At 44.0% G+C, this 15,826-nt stretch overlaps 1 protein-coding gene across 4 annotated transcripts in view; it reads left to right on the top strand.

Annotated features, from left to right (window-relative positions):
• The window catches only part of CAMTA2 (calmodulin binding transcription activator 2), a 76,010-nt gene that overhangs the window by 56,016 nt on the left and 4,168 nt on the right, over window positions 1–15,826 (top strand). For 2 of the 4 annotated variants that reach the window (XM_075206193.1, XM_075206190.1), the window contains 9 exons: window positions 8,543–8,724; window positions 9,102–9,180; window positions 9,405–9,681; window positions 9,807–10,087; window positions 10,248–10,432; window positions 11,065–11,220; window positions 11,301–11,520; window positions 11,915–11,986; window positions 14,394–14,414. In XM_075206193.1, coding sequence (XP_075062294.1) covers window positions 8,543–8,724; window positions 9,102–9,180; window positions 9,405–9,681; window positions 9,807–10,087; window positions 10,248–10,432; window positions 11,065–11,220; window positions 11,301–11,520; window positions 11,915–11,986; window positions 14,394–14,414 — 1,473 coding nt within the window. The remainder of the gene's footprint in view (window positions 1–8,542; window positions 8,725–9,101; window positions 9,181–9,404; window positions 9,682–9,806; window positions 10,088–10,247; window positions 10,433–11,064; window positions 11,221–11,300; window positions 11,521–11,914; window positions 11,987–14,393; window positions 14,415–15,826) is intronic. The other 2 variants (XM_075206192.1, XM_075206191.1) reach the window with 2 other exon arrangements.

The raw sequence follows: 15,826 nt of genomic DNA, 5'->3' as shown, positions 1-15,826 counted from the left end.
TTACAATGAAGAGCATGGGATGTATTAGGCATCTTGAGGGGGTTCGAGTAGAGCTAATGGTGATGGTACCGGGGAGGAGGAGGTGGGACACCCAGTCGCTCCTGCACCGTCCGTAGTATATCCGTGTCACTTAAACCATTTCATATTGGGGGCCTGAGGCTGAGGTGGAATACGGCATATCAATCATCTTCACCAATTAGCACATCTGTAGAGTATTGCTAAATTAGCCTGACTACATCTTAGCCTCAGTCTATGGGGAGACGTATGTGGGGGGTAGACGTGTGTGATTTCTTCATGAAGTGGGATTTTCTCACAAAGTGGACGAAAATGCACAGTTGGACAAACATTGGACTACATTTGACTGGATTTTACTTCCAGCAATAAGCTACATCTGCCACAGCCTATTTCTGCATTACTTGTTTTACTATATGGAACACTGCAAAGAGGTAATTCTTTAAAATCACCTAACTTTTTGGCTTGAACTCCTTTTATCACAATGTGGAACAAATTGCTTTTCTTGGTCTCTTTTCATGGCATGATCTTTAAAACTGTCTCATCTTTCACCCCTCCACCAACACAAACATTTTTCCACATTGCACCTGCATTACTCCACTCGCCTCTAGTCAACACCCATGAACTGCTGTCCTATTATCTCTAACAAGTACAACCTCCACCTGTCGCCAGAAAATAAAAAGCCACACATCTTACAATCCCCTTACCTATCTTTCTCTCTCTCTGCTTCTATTAGCTGGTGATATATCACCTAATCCAGGTCCCCCACACTCCTCACACACACATACATCAGAGCACTACCATTCTATAGCGAACCTCAAACACATTACCTGCCTCCCCTCTCTTCCAAAGTCCTTTAAATGTGCCCTTTGGAATGCACGATCTGTTTGTAACAAACTTACCTCCATTCATGATCTCTTCCTCTCAAGAAACCTCAACCTTCTGGCAATAACAGAAACATGGCTCATGCAATCAGACACTGCCTCACCTGCAGCACTTTCACATGGTGGCCTCCATCTCACCCACACCTCCAGACCTGAAGGCAGACAAGGAGGTGGGGTTGGACTACTTCTCTCCCCACAGTGCACGTTTACAGTTCTACCAAACGTCCCATCACTCACGTTCACATCTTTTGAAGTACATGCTATTCGCATTTTTAATCCACTCTCTCTACGTGTTGCGGTAATCTATCGTCCCCCTGGAGCACACCCACAATTTATTGAGGATTTCTCTGTATGGCTCCCTCACTTCTTATCTTCAGACATCCCCACCATCATCATGGGTGATTTCAACATCCCCATTGATAACCTACCTTCCAAAGCTGCTTCCAAACTACTCTCTCTAACCTCCTCACTTGATCTCTCTCAGTGGATTGAATCATCTACTCATAAGGATGGCCACTGCCTTGATCTTGTTTTCTCTAGACTATGCTCAGTTTCTAATTTTCTTAACACACCCTTCCCCCTCTCGTATCATCACCTTATCAGCTACTCACTCACCCCTACTGCTCTAACCTCTCTACTGTCTTAACACTACCAAGCCTCCTCATACCCGCAGAAATCTGAATTCTATTAATCTTCAACAATTTTCCACCTCTCTCCAACACCTTCTCTCCCCTATCTACATTCTCATCCCCTGAGATGGCAGTACCCCATTTTCACCAAACCTTAGAAACGGCCCTTGATCATGTGGCTCCAGCGACACTACATACTACACGTCGACTTCGATGTCAACCGTGGCACATTAAAGCAACACGAAATCTTCAAAAACTGTCGCGTAAAGCAGAACGTCACTGGCGTAAATATCGCACCTCTAATGACTTCTTCACATATACTTCTGTCTACCACTCCTATCGAAATGCTCTGGACACGGCAAAACAAACATACTTCCAATCTCTTATCTATGCTCAGGCTTCTAACCCCAAACGCCTTTTCAATACATTTAAATATCTTCTCAATCCTCCCACCCCGAACCCTCCATCTACTATCAGTGCTCAGGATCTTGCTTCCTACTTCAAGGACAAGATTGACAGGATCAGAATAGAAATGGTATCCTCTTCCTTGACAAGCAATCAGCTCAATTCCTTCCCACTACCCTCTGACACCCTCTCTTCATTTGACCCCACAAATGAAGAGGAAATTTCTACGCTCTTCTTATCTTCCTACTCTACCTCTTGTCCTCTTGATCCTATTCCCTCACAAATTGGTAGATCCCTGTCTTCTGTGCTCATTTCACCTCTAACTCAAATCTGTAATCTCTCGCTCTCTACTGGCATCTTTCCATCACTATACGAGCATGCAGTGATTACTCCTATTCTAAAAAAGCAAGATTCCGACCCAAACTCTCTAACAAATTACCGTCCCATCTCTCAGCTGCCGTGCCCCTCCAAGCTTCTAGAGAGACTTGCCTACACTCGCCTCACACGCTTTCTTTCCGCTAACAACCTGTTGGATCCTCTTCAGTCTGGCTTTCGTTCTCAACACTCCACAGAGACTGCGTTGACCAAGGTTGTCAATGATCTGATCACTGCTAAAACTGAACGCCATTACTCTCTCCTAATTCTCCTGGATCTCTCGGCTGCATTTGACACCGTTGACCACTCTCTTCTCCTGCAAACGTTGCAATCCCTAGGTCTTCAAGACACTGTTCTATCCTGGTTCTCATCCTACCTTTCTAATCGCTCTTTCACTGTTAATTTCTCTGGAGCCACCTCTGCTCCGCTTCCCCTATCAGTTGGAGTACCACAAGGCTCAGTGCTAGGTCCTCTGCTGTTCTCTATCTATACCGCTTCTCTTGGAAATCTAATAAGTTTCTTTGGCTTTCAGTATCATCTCTATGCGGATGATACCCAAATCTATCTATCCTCTCCTGATCTCTCGACATCTGTGTTGTCCCGTGTAACTGACTGTCTTTCTGCCATTTCATCTTGGATGTCCTCTCGCCAACTCAAACTTAATCTTTCTAAAACAGAGTTAATAATATTCCCACCCGCCAACAAGAGCATACCTGACATTTCTATCTCTGTTGATAACATGACCATAAATCCCACCCACAAGCTCGCTGCCTAGGTGTAATCCTTGACTCACACCTATCCTTTGTTCCCCACATTGACTCTATATCTAAATCCTGCTACATGCATCTAAAGAACATTTCCAGAATTCGCACATATCTCACGCATGACACTGCAAAAACCTTAATTCATGCACTCATCATCTCCCGCATTGACTATTGCAATTCCCTACTTACTGGTCTTCCCAAAAACAGACTTAAACCTCTACAATCTATTTTGCACGCTGCGGCAAGACTGATTTTCCTTGCAAATCGTTCTTCCTCTGTTGAATCACTCTGTATGTCTCTACTCCGGCTGCCTGTTTTGTACCGAAATATAAAATACTTTTACTAACCTACAAGGTCATCAACAAAGCTGCACCAACATACATCTCCTCTCTTGTCTCAAAATATCTCCCAACTCGGCAACTGCGTTCTGCACAAGATCTGCGTCTCTCATCCACCCTCATTACATCCTCCCATTCCCGGTTACAGGACTTTTTTCGGGCTGCACCCACTCTATGGAATTCTCTCCCTCGCACAGTAAGACTCTCCTCTGGTCTACAAACTTCCAAGCGTTCTCTGAAAACCTACCTCTTCAGACAAGCTTATAATATTCCTCTGCCACCCTCTTAACCTCGCTACCTTTAGCCTGTTACACAGTTTCACGCGGGACGGCTGCCCCCTGACCAACATTGTTGTAGCTTATGAGTCACTTTTACCTTTGCAGTCTGGCTGGGCCAAAATGCAAAATGTAGACTTAACCTCATGTGTCTATCTCCCATTGTCCCATAGATTGTAAGCTTGCGAGCAGCCTTCTCACCTCTTTGTTTGTTTTACCCAGTTTGTTTATTAGTTTATTATGTTTATCCCCAATTGTAAAGCGCTACGGAATATGTTGGCGCTATATAAATGATGATGATGATGATCTTCATCTGAAAGCTGTGCTGAACTTTGAATCTGATCCTGGGAAGAGAGAGCAGGGGGGTCAGTGACCTTCCAGTTTTGGGCTTTGGGAGGCCTAGTTGCTATCAGAATGTGACTTAGGAGGTATCGATTTTGTTAAGGGACAGTGGTAGGATAAAGACAACGCCACCGCCGGGTCTGGCTACCCTCAATACCACAGATATAAAACCAAACACTTCTTGCCAGGTTGGATGCATGGGCAATGCCCAAAAGACATGGAAAATGTCAGCAGTGTGGGTGCATTGATACCAGTAAAATTTGGATTGGGAGGGCCGGGGCGAAGTAAAGTCTGTTAACTACTGTAATGTGCATCTCAGTGTGGTTAACACACCTAGACATACGATGGGAGGTGGTATATGAGAGGGTGTCTTGGGTGCAGTAAGTAGGGATTGGAATGTTATTCCACCCTTATTGGAGCCTTCTGTCGGTCGCCACTGGGTGGGAGGCCTCGCGAATTTGAGCATATTTAAATATGTCTTTAGAGGGTATGTCAAAACGCTCCTGGAGGAGGGCAAACGGAAGAAAAAGGCCCTGAGGCCCCCTGGCAGCCACTTTTAACTAGGACTTCTTTCATATATAGCCATTGAAGCCTATCAAAGACTTATTCCACATCTAGAGACAACAAGACTAGTTCAGCTGCAGATTCCTGTACTAAGTCTGTCACATTTAATATACGCCTAGTATTATCTGATGCCTGGCGACCAGGTATAAATCCCACTTGGTCCGGATGGATGAGGTGGGGAAGAAATGGATTCAGCCTGGTGGCATTTAATTTGACGAAGATCTTTAAGTCTGTGTTGAGTTGGGCAATGGGTCTATAATTTTTAGAGTCTGAGTGATCTTTACCTGGCTTCGGGATCAATATGATACCGGAAAGCTATCTCCGCTCATCACAATAAGTAGAAGGCAGTAAGACGTGGAGCCAGGGTTTCTCTGAATATGGTATAAAAGGAGTTAATGTATTCATCCAGACCAGCGTCATTATACCTCGGCAGGGTCTTAATGACTGCCTCTACTTCCTGTTGGGAGCAACAGAGGTTATGGGATGCCAGGCTGTCAGCTGCAAGGGTTGGGAGGCCTAAGTGGTGCAAAAAGCAGCTATTGAGGTTGGTGTTGGTTGGGGCAGACTGGTGTCATCTCGCAGATTGTAGAGGTCAGTGTAATATTTGGCGAATTGGTTCACTATATCGATGGGTTGTATGATTTATTCCTCTCGGGAATCATGAAGCACTTTTAATTCTGTTCCGAACCTGCTTGCCTCTAAGCTTAGACGCTATCAGTCTGCTGGCCCTGTTGCCTAAAGCATAGAATTTCTGGCGTGATTTAGTTAGGGCAGATTTCATACGAGATAAACAAGGTGTCAAGTTGTTTCCTAATACTATTAAGCTCTTTTTGAAGTGATTTGGATGCATTAGTCTGATTTTGATGCTCAAGATGTGCTAGCTGAGCTTCAAGGTCTTTTTGGTGGTAAAGGTATTGTTTTTTCAGGCAAACACCTATTGGAATGGCCTTACCCTTAACATCTGCCTTCAGGATACACCAATTCATAGATAGAGATGTATCAAGCCCCACCTCTGTTTAATGACAACACTAGAACCATCAGACCCCACAACTAATAAGTATCTCCTATATGAAAAGAAACTTTACATCTTAGGAATAAGCTTAATGACACATATATAACTAGTACCTGCCTCTCCCTTACTGTAACTAGCCCTGTTCCCTTACATTATTTTAAATCTGGAGCATGGATCCAACGGCTGTTTACCAGGTTCACGCTGGGACCTCAGAACCCGTGCTTTTCTAGACCCTAACTGTCCGTACAGTGAGTCTCCTTTTATGGATAGTCAAAAACTCAGAAGCCTGAACTAATATCCCTTCATCTTAATCAGTTTATTGCACTCTCAGGCCAGGCCTCTACTACACATGGTGATGCACTATTCCTCTTGCTCCAGGAACCAGTGGACAGTAGGCCTGGATGGGTGGACTTATTTTGTGGGCTTGCTGTGGTTGGTGTTCAGTATACTCAGCGAACTACTTGAGGATATGGCTCTGGTGTACACATATTTATCACATATAAATGTTGTGCGTTTGGTTCTTGAACATTTTTTTTGTGAGGGGTTGTGGGTTTCTAAGTTTTATATTTTAAATATTAACAATACCAATATACAGCAGATCTAAAAAGTCTACACACCCTTACTGAAATTGCAGGTGTTTGTGACTTAAAGCCTGATGTATATTAATTCCAGACTTTCATCACAAACACCTGAAATGTCGATGAGGGTATGTAGACTTTTTAGATCCAATTTAGCTGTGCAAGTTCCCTTCACAACTGCTGGGAGACTATTCTATATGAATCTATTACCTTTTCTGAATTAATGTTTTCTCTTCTGCTACCTCTCCCTCTGATTTCAGCGTTTTCTATCTCATCACCTCTGTCCCTGGTCTCCATACATGTTCATGCTTTATTATGTAGCCCATGCATTATTTTAGTACTTCTCTGGGTGTTCTGAATATCTTTTTGTAGATAGGTCCTCCAGAACTACACACAGCGTGCGTGGTAACCTATAAAGTAGCAGTATAACCTCCCTCTTCCTTCTAATACCTCTTCCTATGGCTTTTACCACCAGTGACTACACTGCTTGCTGACTTTCATGTCTTCTAACACTATGAAGCTGATGCAGATTGGGGCGTACGCCTGTTTGCGTGGCGTATTTTCAGTGAAATCGCCCTGCGCATGCCCAGAATGTGGGCGCACGCATATACGCAGACTAGCGCGTCCACCTGCACTTGGAGCGGCTGACCGGGGGCAGAAGGGTCGTTCTAACATTGGCTGAGTATAGAAAAGACGTGTTTATGCAAATGCGGCACATTCAGACCTGCAGAAACACGCGTGCAGTGGCTTGCAAATGTATTAAATCCCTAAAAAATCAACTGTATTACAAATGACACACAGAGCGTATGAGACAATATTTTTATTCTGAAACAGTAGGCTCTTAAGGTAATTTTTCAACTCCTAATTCATCATTTGTCTGAAGATTTTGAAAATAAATGAATAAAATCTGAAAAATGCTGATTGCATAAGTATTTAAATATTTTACACAGACGAAAGATCTCTAACGATTGGCCTTCAGTTAGCATCTACCTGTTAATCATTAAAAAAAATGTCAATACACAAATCTGTTAACTGCTGTGGGGTTTGAATACTTTAGCAAATTACTGTACATCCCTGATGTATCTTTTGCACCTGCAACAGGGTAGTTACAAACACTTGCTGATGATGATGAGATATGTACAGATCTCTGTACGGGCTGCAGTATGCTGTTTTTCTAAGAGTAATTATAATGACATTTTGCTACCAACTCTACTTCAGCCCCTATAACTCCAAGGTCATCATTCAGTCTGCCTTCAGATTTTTTTGTCCCATTATTTTACACTTTACCTCAAAAATGTCATGGACACAACGGATTAAAATAAGTAAAAAAAAAACTTCCCACTCCCCCATCGGTATTTCTGTCCGTGGGGGCTGGGAGAGGACATAATGATGTCATTGTGCCCGTGCTTGGTGACATCAATCATCTAGCCAGCGCTCAGTCCCCTGCACTACAGACATACTAGTGCATTACTAGTTTAATATTGACGTTGTAACTTTTGGTGTTGACAGAATAAGTGTCGGAAATATGTCCATCACAGTAGCATCATTATATGTAACAGAAGACTCTAAGGGCCCAGGATGTGGAGGGGTTTTGTAATGCCTAGATATCCCCATCTGTCTCCCAAGAAACTACAGCGAACCCTCATTTGAAAGAAAATAGTCCCCTTGTTCAAATAATGTGCACCTTTAGTAGTTAATGTCTGTTTATTTTTAAAAATGGGCTACATGTATTATTTCTATACATTATATGCATTTCATTCAAGAGTGTGTAAACTAGGGGAAAAAAATATATTTTACTTTTTATTATAAAATGTATGTGTAGAATTCTGCTTAATTAGTTTTTTTTTTTGGAAGGAGGATCGATGCCAAAATAAGAACCACAAAGTATTTTTGGAGGTGTTTAGAAAAAAAAATACACACATTTGCTTTTAGTTCACTTTCTTGCAGTTTCATTTAAAAAAACAAAATATCCACAAAACACTTTTTTTGCTATTCTGGGAGTAAAACTAATTTTTTGAAAATGCAAAGTCTTCAGGAAAAAAAACAATTAAAGTATAATATGTGTGGTTACTGCATAAACAGAGGACTGATATTGATGTTGGAATGTGACCACATAGGCTCAGTACAGGGGTGAGAATAGCCTCAGCAGCGAAATTTACACACTTCGTTCCATTCCTCCATTGTAAATCACTAATCCTTTGTTTTAACCTTTCTGGTGTATTGACCTTGTTCCACATCTGACCATGACCTTGTCCCATTATTGATTATCCGCGTAAGAACCACAAACGTTGAAGACTCATGGTGCTGTAACGTGTTTCTTTGAAGATGTCCGTGGAGGCTAACAATCATTCTCTATGCTTGCAGGTGTCGGCCGCGGACACCTTTGAGGCCCGACTCGTGGCTGTATGTGAGAAAATGATGTCACAGTCCTGCTGGGTGGCGTCGGATCTTCTGGCCCATGAGATGAGTTTCCGAGGGATGACTCTGCTGCATCTGGCGGCGGCTCAGGGTTACGTTCGTCTCATCGAGACTTTGATACAGTGGAGGTGAGTGGTAGCGTGGACATCGGACAGTCTGCAGAGTTGCACATTAGGCACGATAGAGAAAGCAGACATCCGAACGCACACATCGCTCACTCCCTATGTGACGGGATTACACCCACTGTATGGTTCCCCACTGTACACACGCTTCTGTTCCCATGAGGACATTTAACGGCGTTGAGTTATGACAATGAGGTTCCTCTTTTCCTATAGTACATTCTGCGTATTTTACATGTCTAAGCTTTATTGCTGCCTCTGTAAATGACTCCCTGTCTCCCATAGACGTTGTACACCATGGTTTAGAGGATATCATTGTGAAATTAGGATGTGCGGATGAAGGCCTTGGGTATAACTGTATTTGTTTCCTTTGATGCTATTTCCAGGAGCATCCACTCTCAGAGTTTAGCCGTGGAGTTAGAGGTGGACCCTCTGAATGTGGACCACTTCTCCTGCACACCCCTGGTGAGAATACACCCATCTCTTTCTAGGCATCAGAAATGAATCATTTCCTTTATATTCTCAGCCATCATATTTTAAAGAAACCAATTAGAGTCGCTCACAACTATTACCTATTAGGAGCTCATTGTTTCTACCATCTTCCTTTCCTTCACTCTTCATTTTATTTCACCCTCTCTTCCATATCTTCTCTCTTGTCTTATTCATCTGGTCTGCTCTGCTCTTTACAGATGTGGGCCTGTGCCCTTGGACACACGGAAGCTGCCACTCTACTTTTCCGCTGGGACTGTCGGGCTCTTTCCATCCCGGACTCCTTGGGCCGACTTCCCCTTGGGGTTGCTCGATCCCGAGGACATGTCAAGTTGGCGTCTACCCTTGAAGAGATGCAGAGACAGGAGGTAGCCCCAGGGAACTTTACTGACTTGCAGGCGTCTAACTGGCACTCGCTGATGGGGAGCCAGGAGATCGGCCGAGGACTTTCTCCTCTGTCTACAAGCGCAGATACCGGTAATGGAACTGCTAAACTTCTGCCACAGTAGCTCTTCTGTAGGACACCATCTTGCCTTGCTATGTGGCAAGGGACACAAAAGCCCCTCATCATCACAACATATGTTTTGAACTCTCTTCCCCAGGTCTCAGCAGTCTCCCATCACCCTCGGAGGTGTCAGATGGCTCCATCTCCATTACATCTGCATATTCCAGTAGTTCAGCTCTACGAGGCTCCCCTGATTGCAGTCCAGAAAGCAGCCAGGACACCCCTATAGAGTCATCCCCCAATTCCAGAATCCTTGGAGCTGCGTCCTGGGACCTGGAGGACCCAGCGGAACAAGCGCGGTATCTAGACTCTCCAGGAGTAGATGAAGCAGATCTGCTGGAATACAGAGAGAACACAGAGAATCATGACTATCTGCAGGTAACGTTTCCCTTACATGCATCTCCAACACCTTATATTTTCCCTACTTCTTCTGTTATATTTATCTGTCACTTCCCCGCATCTTACGTCTTGGGCCCACTTTTCTCTCCTGTACCTCCTCACATCCTTCCTCTTTCACCCTCACCCTCCCCTGTCCCAGGTTGATATGGTTACCCTCGCAGAACAGATCATAGAGGCCACCCCGGATCGAATAAAGCAGGATGACTTTACGGCATCTGAGCCTGGAGCCCTCAGAGAGAGACCAGGTAACCTTAGCAAGACCATGGCTTGGCTTGCCAGCTACCTGGACACCGCTGACCAGATGCCTGGATTACCCCCACATGGGTCAGTATTTTAGAGTCTGTACTGGGCTGTGTGTGTGTTTACATGTTATGGTGTAGTAGTGTCTGTACTGGGCTGTGTGTGTGTATACATGTCATGGTGTAGTAGTGTCTACTGGGCTGTGTGTGTATACATGTCATGGTGTAGTAGTGTCTGTACTGGGCTGTGTGTGTGTATACATGGCATGGTGTAGTAGTGTCTACTGGGCTGTGTGTGTATACATGTCATGGTGTAGTAGTGTCTGTACTGGGCTGTGTGTGTGTATACATGTCATGGTGTAGTAGTGTCTACTGGGCTGTGTGTGTGAATACATGTCATGGTGTAGTAGTGTCTGTACTGGACTGTGTGTGTGTGTATACATGTCATGGTGTAGTAGTATCTGTACTGGACTGTGTGTGTGTGTATACATGTCATGGTGTAGTTGTGTCTGTAATGGACTGTGTGTGTGTATACATGTCATGGTGTAGTAGTGTCTATACTGAGCTGTGTGTGTGTGTATACATGTCATGGTGTAGTAGTGTCTGTACTGGACTGTGTGTACGCTGTTCCTTGTGTCTATACTACGTTGTGTGTACATACATACCATGGTGCACATGTGTTGCTCATGTAGACACCTCTACATGTTGTTTCTGCAGTGAGGGGCTGCGTGCAGCTCGTGCCTTGGCTCGCTTTGCTCAGATGAGCCCGGGAGAGGATGGGAGTAACCTGGGGTCAGAGATTGGAGCATTTGGGCAGCGAAGCAAGAGAGTGAGCAGGAGGTCCATGGAGGGGTTACGTGTCAAGGTGACCAGGTAGGAAAAACACGTATACACAGACCTATGTATGTCAGTCTTCTTTATTTTGGATTTACTGTCATTCTGTTTATTTCTAGGTCTGAGGCCCCACCATCCCCCACAACTCCTCCACCCCTGGGAGAGATCTCCTTTGAAAGGTTTGACCCCCCTGGTGCAGCCCGCTGGTCCGAGTTTCTTAGTGCCTCAAGTAGTGGACGGATGGAAAGTGAATTTGCTCTGCTGACCCTCTCTGACCACGAGCAGCGGGAACTGTATGAGGCGGCTCGGGTCATTCAGACTGCCTTCCGCAAGTACAAGGTGAGAGGCTACGTCTCAGTGCCTAAATCAGCAAAGGGCCCTGTGTTTGTGGCAGAGAGTGTTCATCTGTTGTCTAAAGATAGAAATAATCCTTTAGTCAAGGCAGCATATTACTAGAGATCATTGTTATACTGCTCCTCCTGTGCTGCCCATGTAATAGGACATTACCTTGTGCAGGTCTCTGAAAAATATCAAGCACTATTTTCTTTGACTATAAATATCATGCATGACCCAAGTAATGACATAAAGAAATCTATCTAGTTAGCACGCCAGCCAGAGTCGCTGGGGCATTGATTCTCTTCAGGTACATGTACAATATGATGACTTTATGAGTTGATCCCATTGTGCAATAGCTAGAAATTCTCCAGTAACAATCTGATCCTTTTGAATTCAGGGCCGACGGTTAAAGGAGCAGCAGGATCTGGCGGCGGCAGTGATCCAGCGCTGCTATCGAAAATACAAGCAGGTAATGATATAAGAGGTTTCAGGCATCTGTCTTTGTAGATTTTAGTTGTTTTTGAAACCCGGGTCTTAACCACCCTATCTGTATATGGTTGTCAGGCTTCTGTGTGTGAACTTTATCAGGACCCTTTGTCGAAACCTATGTAAGGAAAACAAATGTAACAAATTAAAATATATATAAAAACAGAAACTGATGTTAACATCTGTAATCAATGTGACATTTGATTTGAATAAGTTGTCTTCCATAGTGCTAGGAAATTACATAAAGACTAATACATACACATTACATTAACATAAGCATAAGTGACATAATAAAGTAACTGTTCTGACCATGTTGTTTGGACACAGTAAATCTGTCCCAGACGTTAGATAACGGAGACATAACTGTGTTGCTTGGAAGAGATGTTAGATGGGGTGTTTTTGGGAGGAGATGGAAAACTGAGGATGTTGGGAAGAGACTGTAGATGGAGCATGTTGTTGGGAAAAGACGGTAGATGGAGCGTGTTGTTGGGAAGAGACGGTAGATGGAGCGTGTTCTTGGGAAGTGACGGTAGATGGAGCGTGTTGTTGGGAAGAGACGGTAGATGTAGTGTGTTCTTGGGAAGTGACGGTAGATGGAGCGTGTTGTTGGGAAGTGACAGTAGATGGAGCGTGTTGTTGGGAAGTGACAGTAGATGGAGCGTGTTGTTGGGAAGTGATGGTAGATGGAGCGTGTTCTTGGGAAGTGACGGTAGATGGAGTGTGTTCTTGGGAAGAGACGGTAGATGGAGTGTGTTCTTGGGAAGCAACGGTAGATGGAGCGTGTTGTTGGGAAGTGACGGCAGATGGAGCGTGTTCTTGGGAAGAGATGGTAGATGGAGCGTGTTGTTGGGAAGTGACGGTAGATGGAGCGTGTTGTTGGGAAGTGACGGTAGATGGAGCGTGTTGTTGGGAAGTGACAGTAGATGGAGCGTGTTGTTGGGAAGAGACGATAGATGGAGTGTGTTCTTGGGAAGTGACGGTAGATGGAGTGTGTTCTTGGGAAGAGATGGTAGATGGAGTGTGTTCTTGGGAAGCGACGGTAGATGGAGCGTGTTGTTGGGAAGAGACGTAGATGGAGTGTGTTCTTGGGAAGAGACGGCAGATGGAGCGTGTTCTTGGGAAGTGACGGTAGATGGAGTGTGTTCTTGGGAAGAGATGGTAGATGGAGCGAGTTGTTGGGAAGAGACGGTAGATGGAGCGTGTTGTTGGGAAGAGACGATAGATGGAGTGTGTTCTTGGAAGAGATGGTAGATGGACCGTGTTGTTGGGAAGAGACGGTAGATGGAGCGTGTTATTGGTAAGAGATGGTAGATGGAGCATGTTATTGGGAGAAGATGGTACTTGAAGGATGTCATTGGAGGGAATATGGATGGAGCAAGTCGTTAGGAAAAGTCGGTATATGTGTCCTTGTCATTGTGAGGGGACAGTAGATGTGAATTTGTTGTTGAGAGGAGAAAGTAAATATAACCATATTGTTAAGAGGAGAAAGTACTTGTGACCATGTTGTAGATTGAAGGTAGACATGTGAGAAGATGGCAAATATGATCACGTTGTTGGGTGTAGACGGTATATGTGACTGTGTTGTTAGAAGACTGTAGATGTAACAGTGCCGCTAGCAGACTGTAGATATGACGGTCATTGGGAAGAGAGGGTAAATGTGAGTGTGTTGTTAGAAGATGGTAGATGTGACTGTCGTTAGAAGACGATGGATGTGACTGTCATTACAAGATGGTAGATGTGGCTGTGTCGTTAGAAGACGGTAGATGTGGCTGTGTCGTTAGAAGACGGTAGATGTGGCTGTGTCGTCAGAAGACGGTAGATGTGACCATGTCGTTGATTCATGGTAGACTTAACTGTTATTGTGAGAAGATGACGATTATGATCACATTGTTGGCTGAAGAAGGTATGTGACTGTGATGTGAGAAGACTGTAGATGTGACAGTGCCGCTAGCAGACCATAGATATGACTGTCATTGGAAAGAGAAGTTAAATGTGACTGTTTCTTTAGAAGACGGTAGATGTGACTGTGTCGTTAGAAGATGGTAGATGAGACAGTGTCATTGCTAGGAGACGATAGATACGATAGTGTCATTGCTAGGGGACGATAGATGAGACAGTGTCATTGGTAGGAAACTGTAGATACGACAGTGTCATTGGTAGGAGACCGTAGATACGACAATGTCATTGGTAGGAGACAGTAGATACGACAGTGTCATTGGTAGGAGACAGTAGATACGATTGTGTTGTCGAGATAAAATGGAAGACATGACTGTGCTATTGGGAGAAGATGAAATTATCTCACATATATTAAAGTGGAGAGATCTGCAGAAGGTACTGTAGGGGGTTCACTTGTATTTTATCCACTAATCCAAGCCTTCTTCCTTTGCAAGCTGACATGGATCGCTCTGAAGGTAATTGCCTCATCCATTTTTGGATCCTGATCCTGATTCTGCTTCACATAAGGCAGATGTGTAACCATTTTTTGGTTTGGTTTTTTTTTGGGGTTTTTTTTTAGTGCCAACTATGATCTAGATTTACCCCAATTGTTTAGAATTAGGCATTACAGTGGACAACCTACTGCATTGAAAGGTTTGAAGGAGAACTACACTGTCCCACCAACAATCTCATTGCAGAGGCTGCTGGAGGGGCTTTCCATGGCGCCTCATCCAGGAGATGCCGGGCATACTGGGGGACCGAGCTTGCCAAGAGTCATACTTGGAGCTCCAGAATCGGCAGCCTGGGGACTCCCTGGAAGTATTTTTAGGCAGGAAACTTAAAGATAAAGCTCCCGCCCTAGACATAGTGGCACCTGGGGAGGTGAGAAGGCTGAGTCTCCCTCTCCCTGGCAGCTTGTGACGCGGGCCATGCTGGACATCCTAGTATGCCAAGAGTCACACTGGATCTCAAAGAGCTCCAGGAGCGCCAGCCTGGAGGTCTGCAGCACAGGATCTGGCTACCTACTCCCTGGAGCCAATTTCAGCCACAAGTGAGAGCCAGACCCCAACATTGTTGCTAGTGGGACACGTTATTCATAGTATTCTGTCCTTCTGCTCCAATGAGAGGACTCATGGAGGAATTTTATTGTGGGACAGAATACTATGAATAACGTGTCCCCCTCCTAAGAATTCTAACACTCCCAGTGGAATAATTAATTAAAGACTCCCCTAGAATAAAATGTTAACGACAAGCATACTGCCGCCTAAGAGCTCATATAGGAACCTTTGCATACTCCAGAAATAAAAATGATGATATATAACAATCATGTCTTAAAGGATTTATACAGTTTATGACAACGCTGTGGAACTAAGGACTGGATATTAGATATAGTGAGTGTGTGTCCTTTGTATAACCCTGAATAAGGTGCAAACGTATAAGCATATCACATGGAGCTTATATATGTAATCGATCCTACTCCGTAATATTGGCCTGGTTAGCTACATAAGGGTTCATCGTTTTTTAAATCACTTTATACACATTTTCTACACTAACATGTTTTCAAATATTTTGCCACATTTATATCTGGAAGAAATGTATTATCTTTAATGATGATGCAAGTATTTATTATTTTTTAAATTGCATTCAGGCCATTGATTAGTGGACTGGAGTACCTTGCAGTTTGTCTGTGTTCCAACCTTTTCTTTTCTATGCTTTCATTCTAAAGCATACATCAATACACAGTAACCCCTTGTTTGCTCTAAACAATGTTATCAACACCAACTCATATCTGTGAGAGATATCATGATCACAACAATATATTATTTACCTAATTATCCTGCTCAGACTATAATCATGACAGGGAGGCAGATTGGTGCGGTATGGATGT

Source organism: Mixophyes fleayi, chromosome 4 (assembly GCF_038048845.1).
Source record: "Mixophyes fleayi isolate aMixFle1 chromosome 4, aMixFle1.hap1, whole genome shotgun sequence".
NCBI lineage: Eukaryota > Metazoa > Chordata > Amphibia > Anura > Limnodynastidae > Mixophyes > Mixophyes fleayi.
This window is presented reverse-complemented; position numbering and strand designations above follow the sequence as displayed.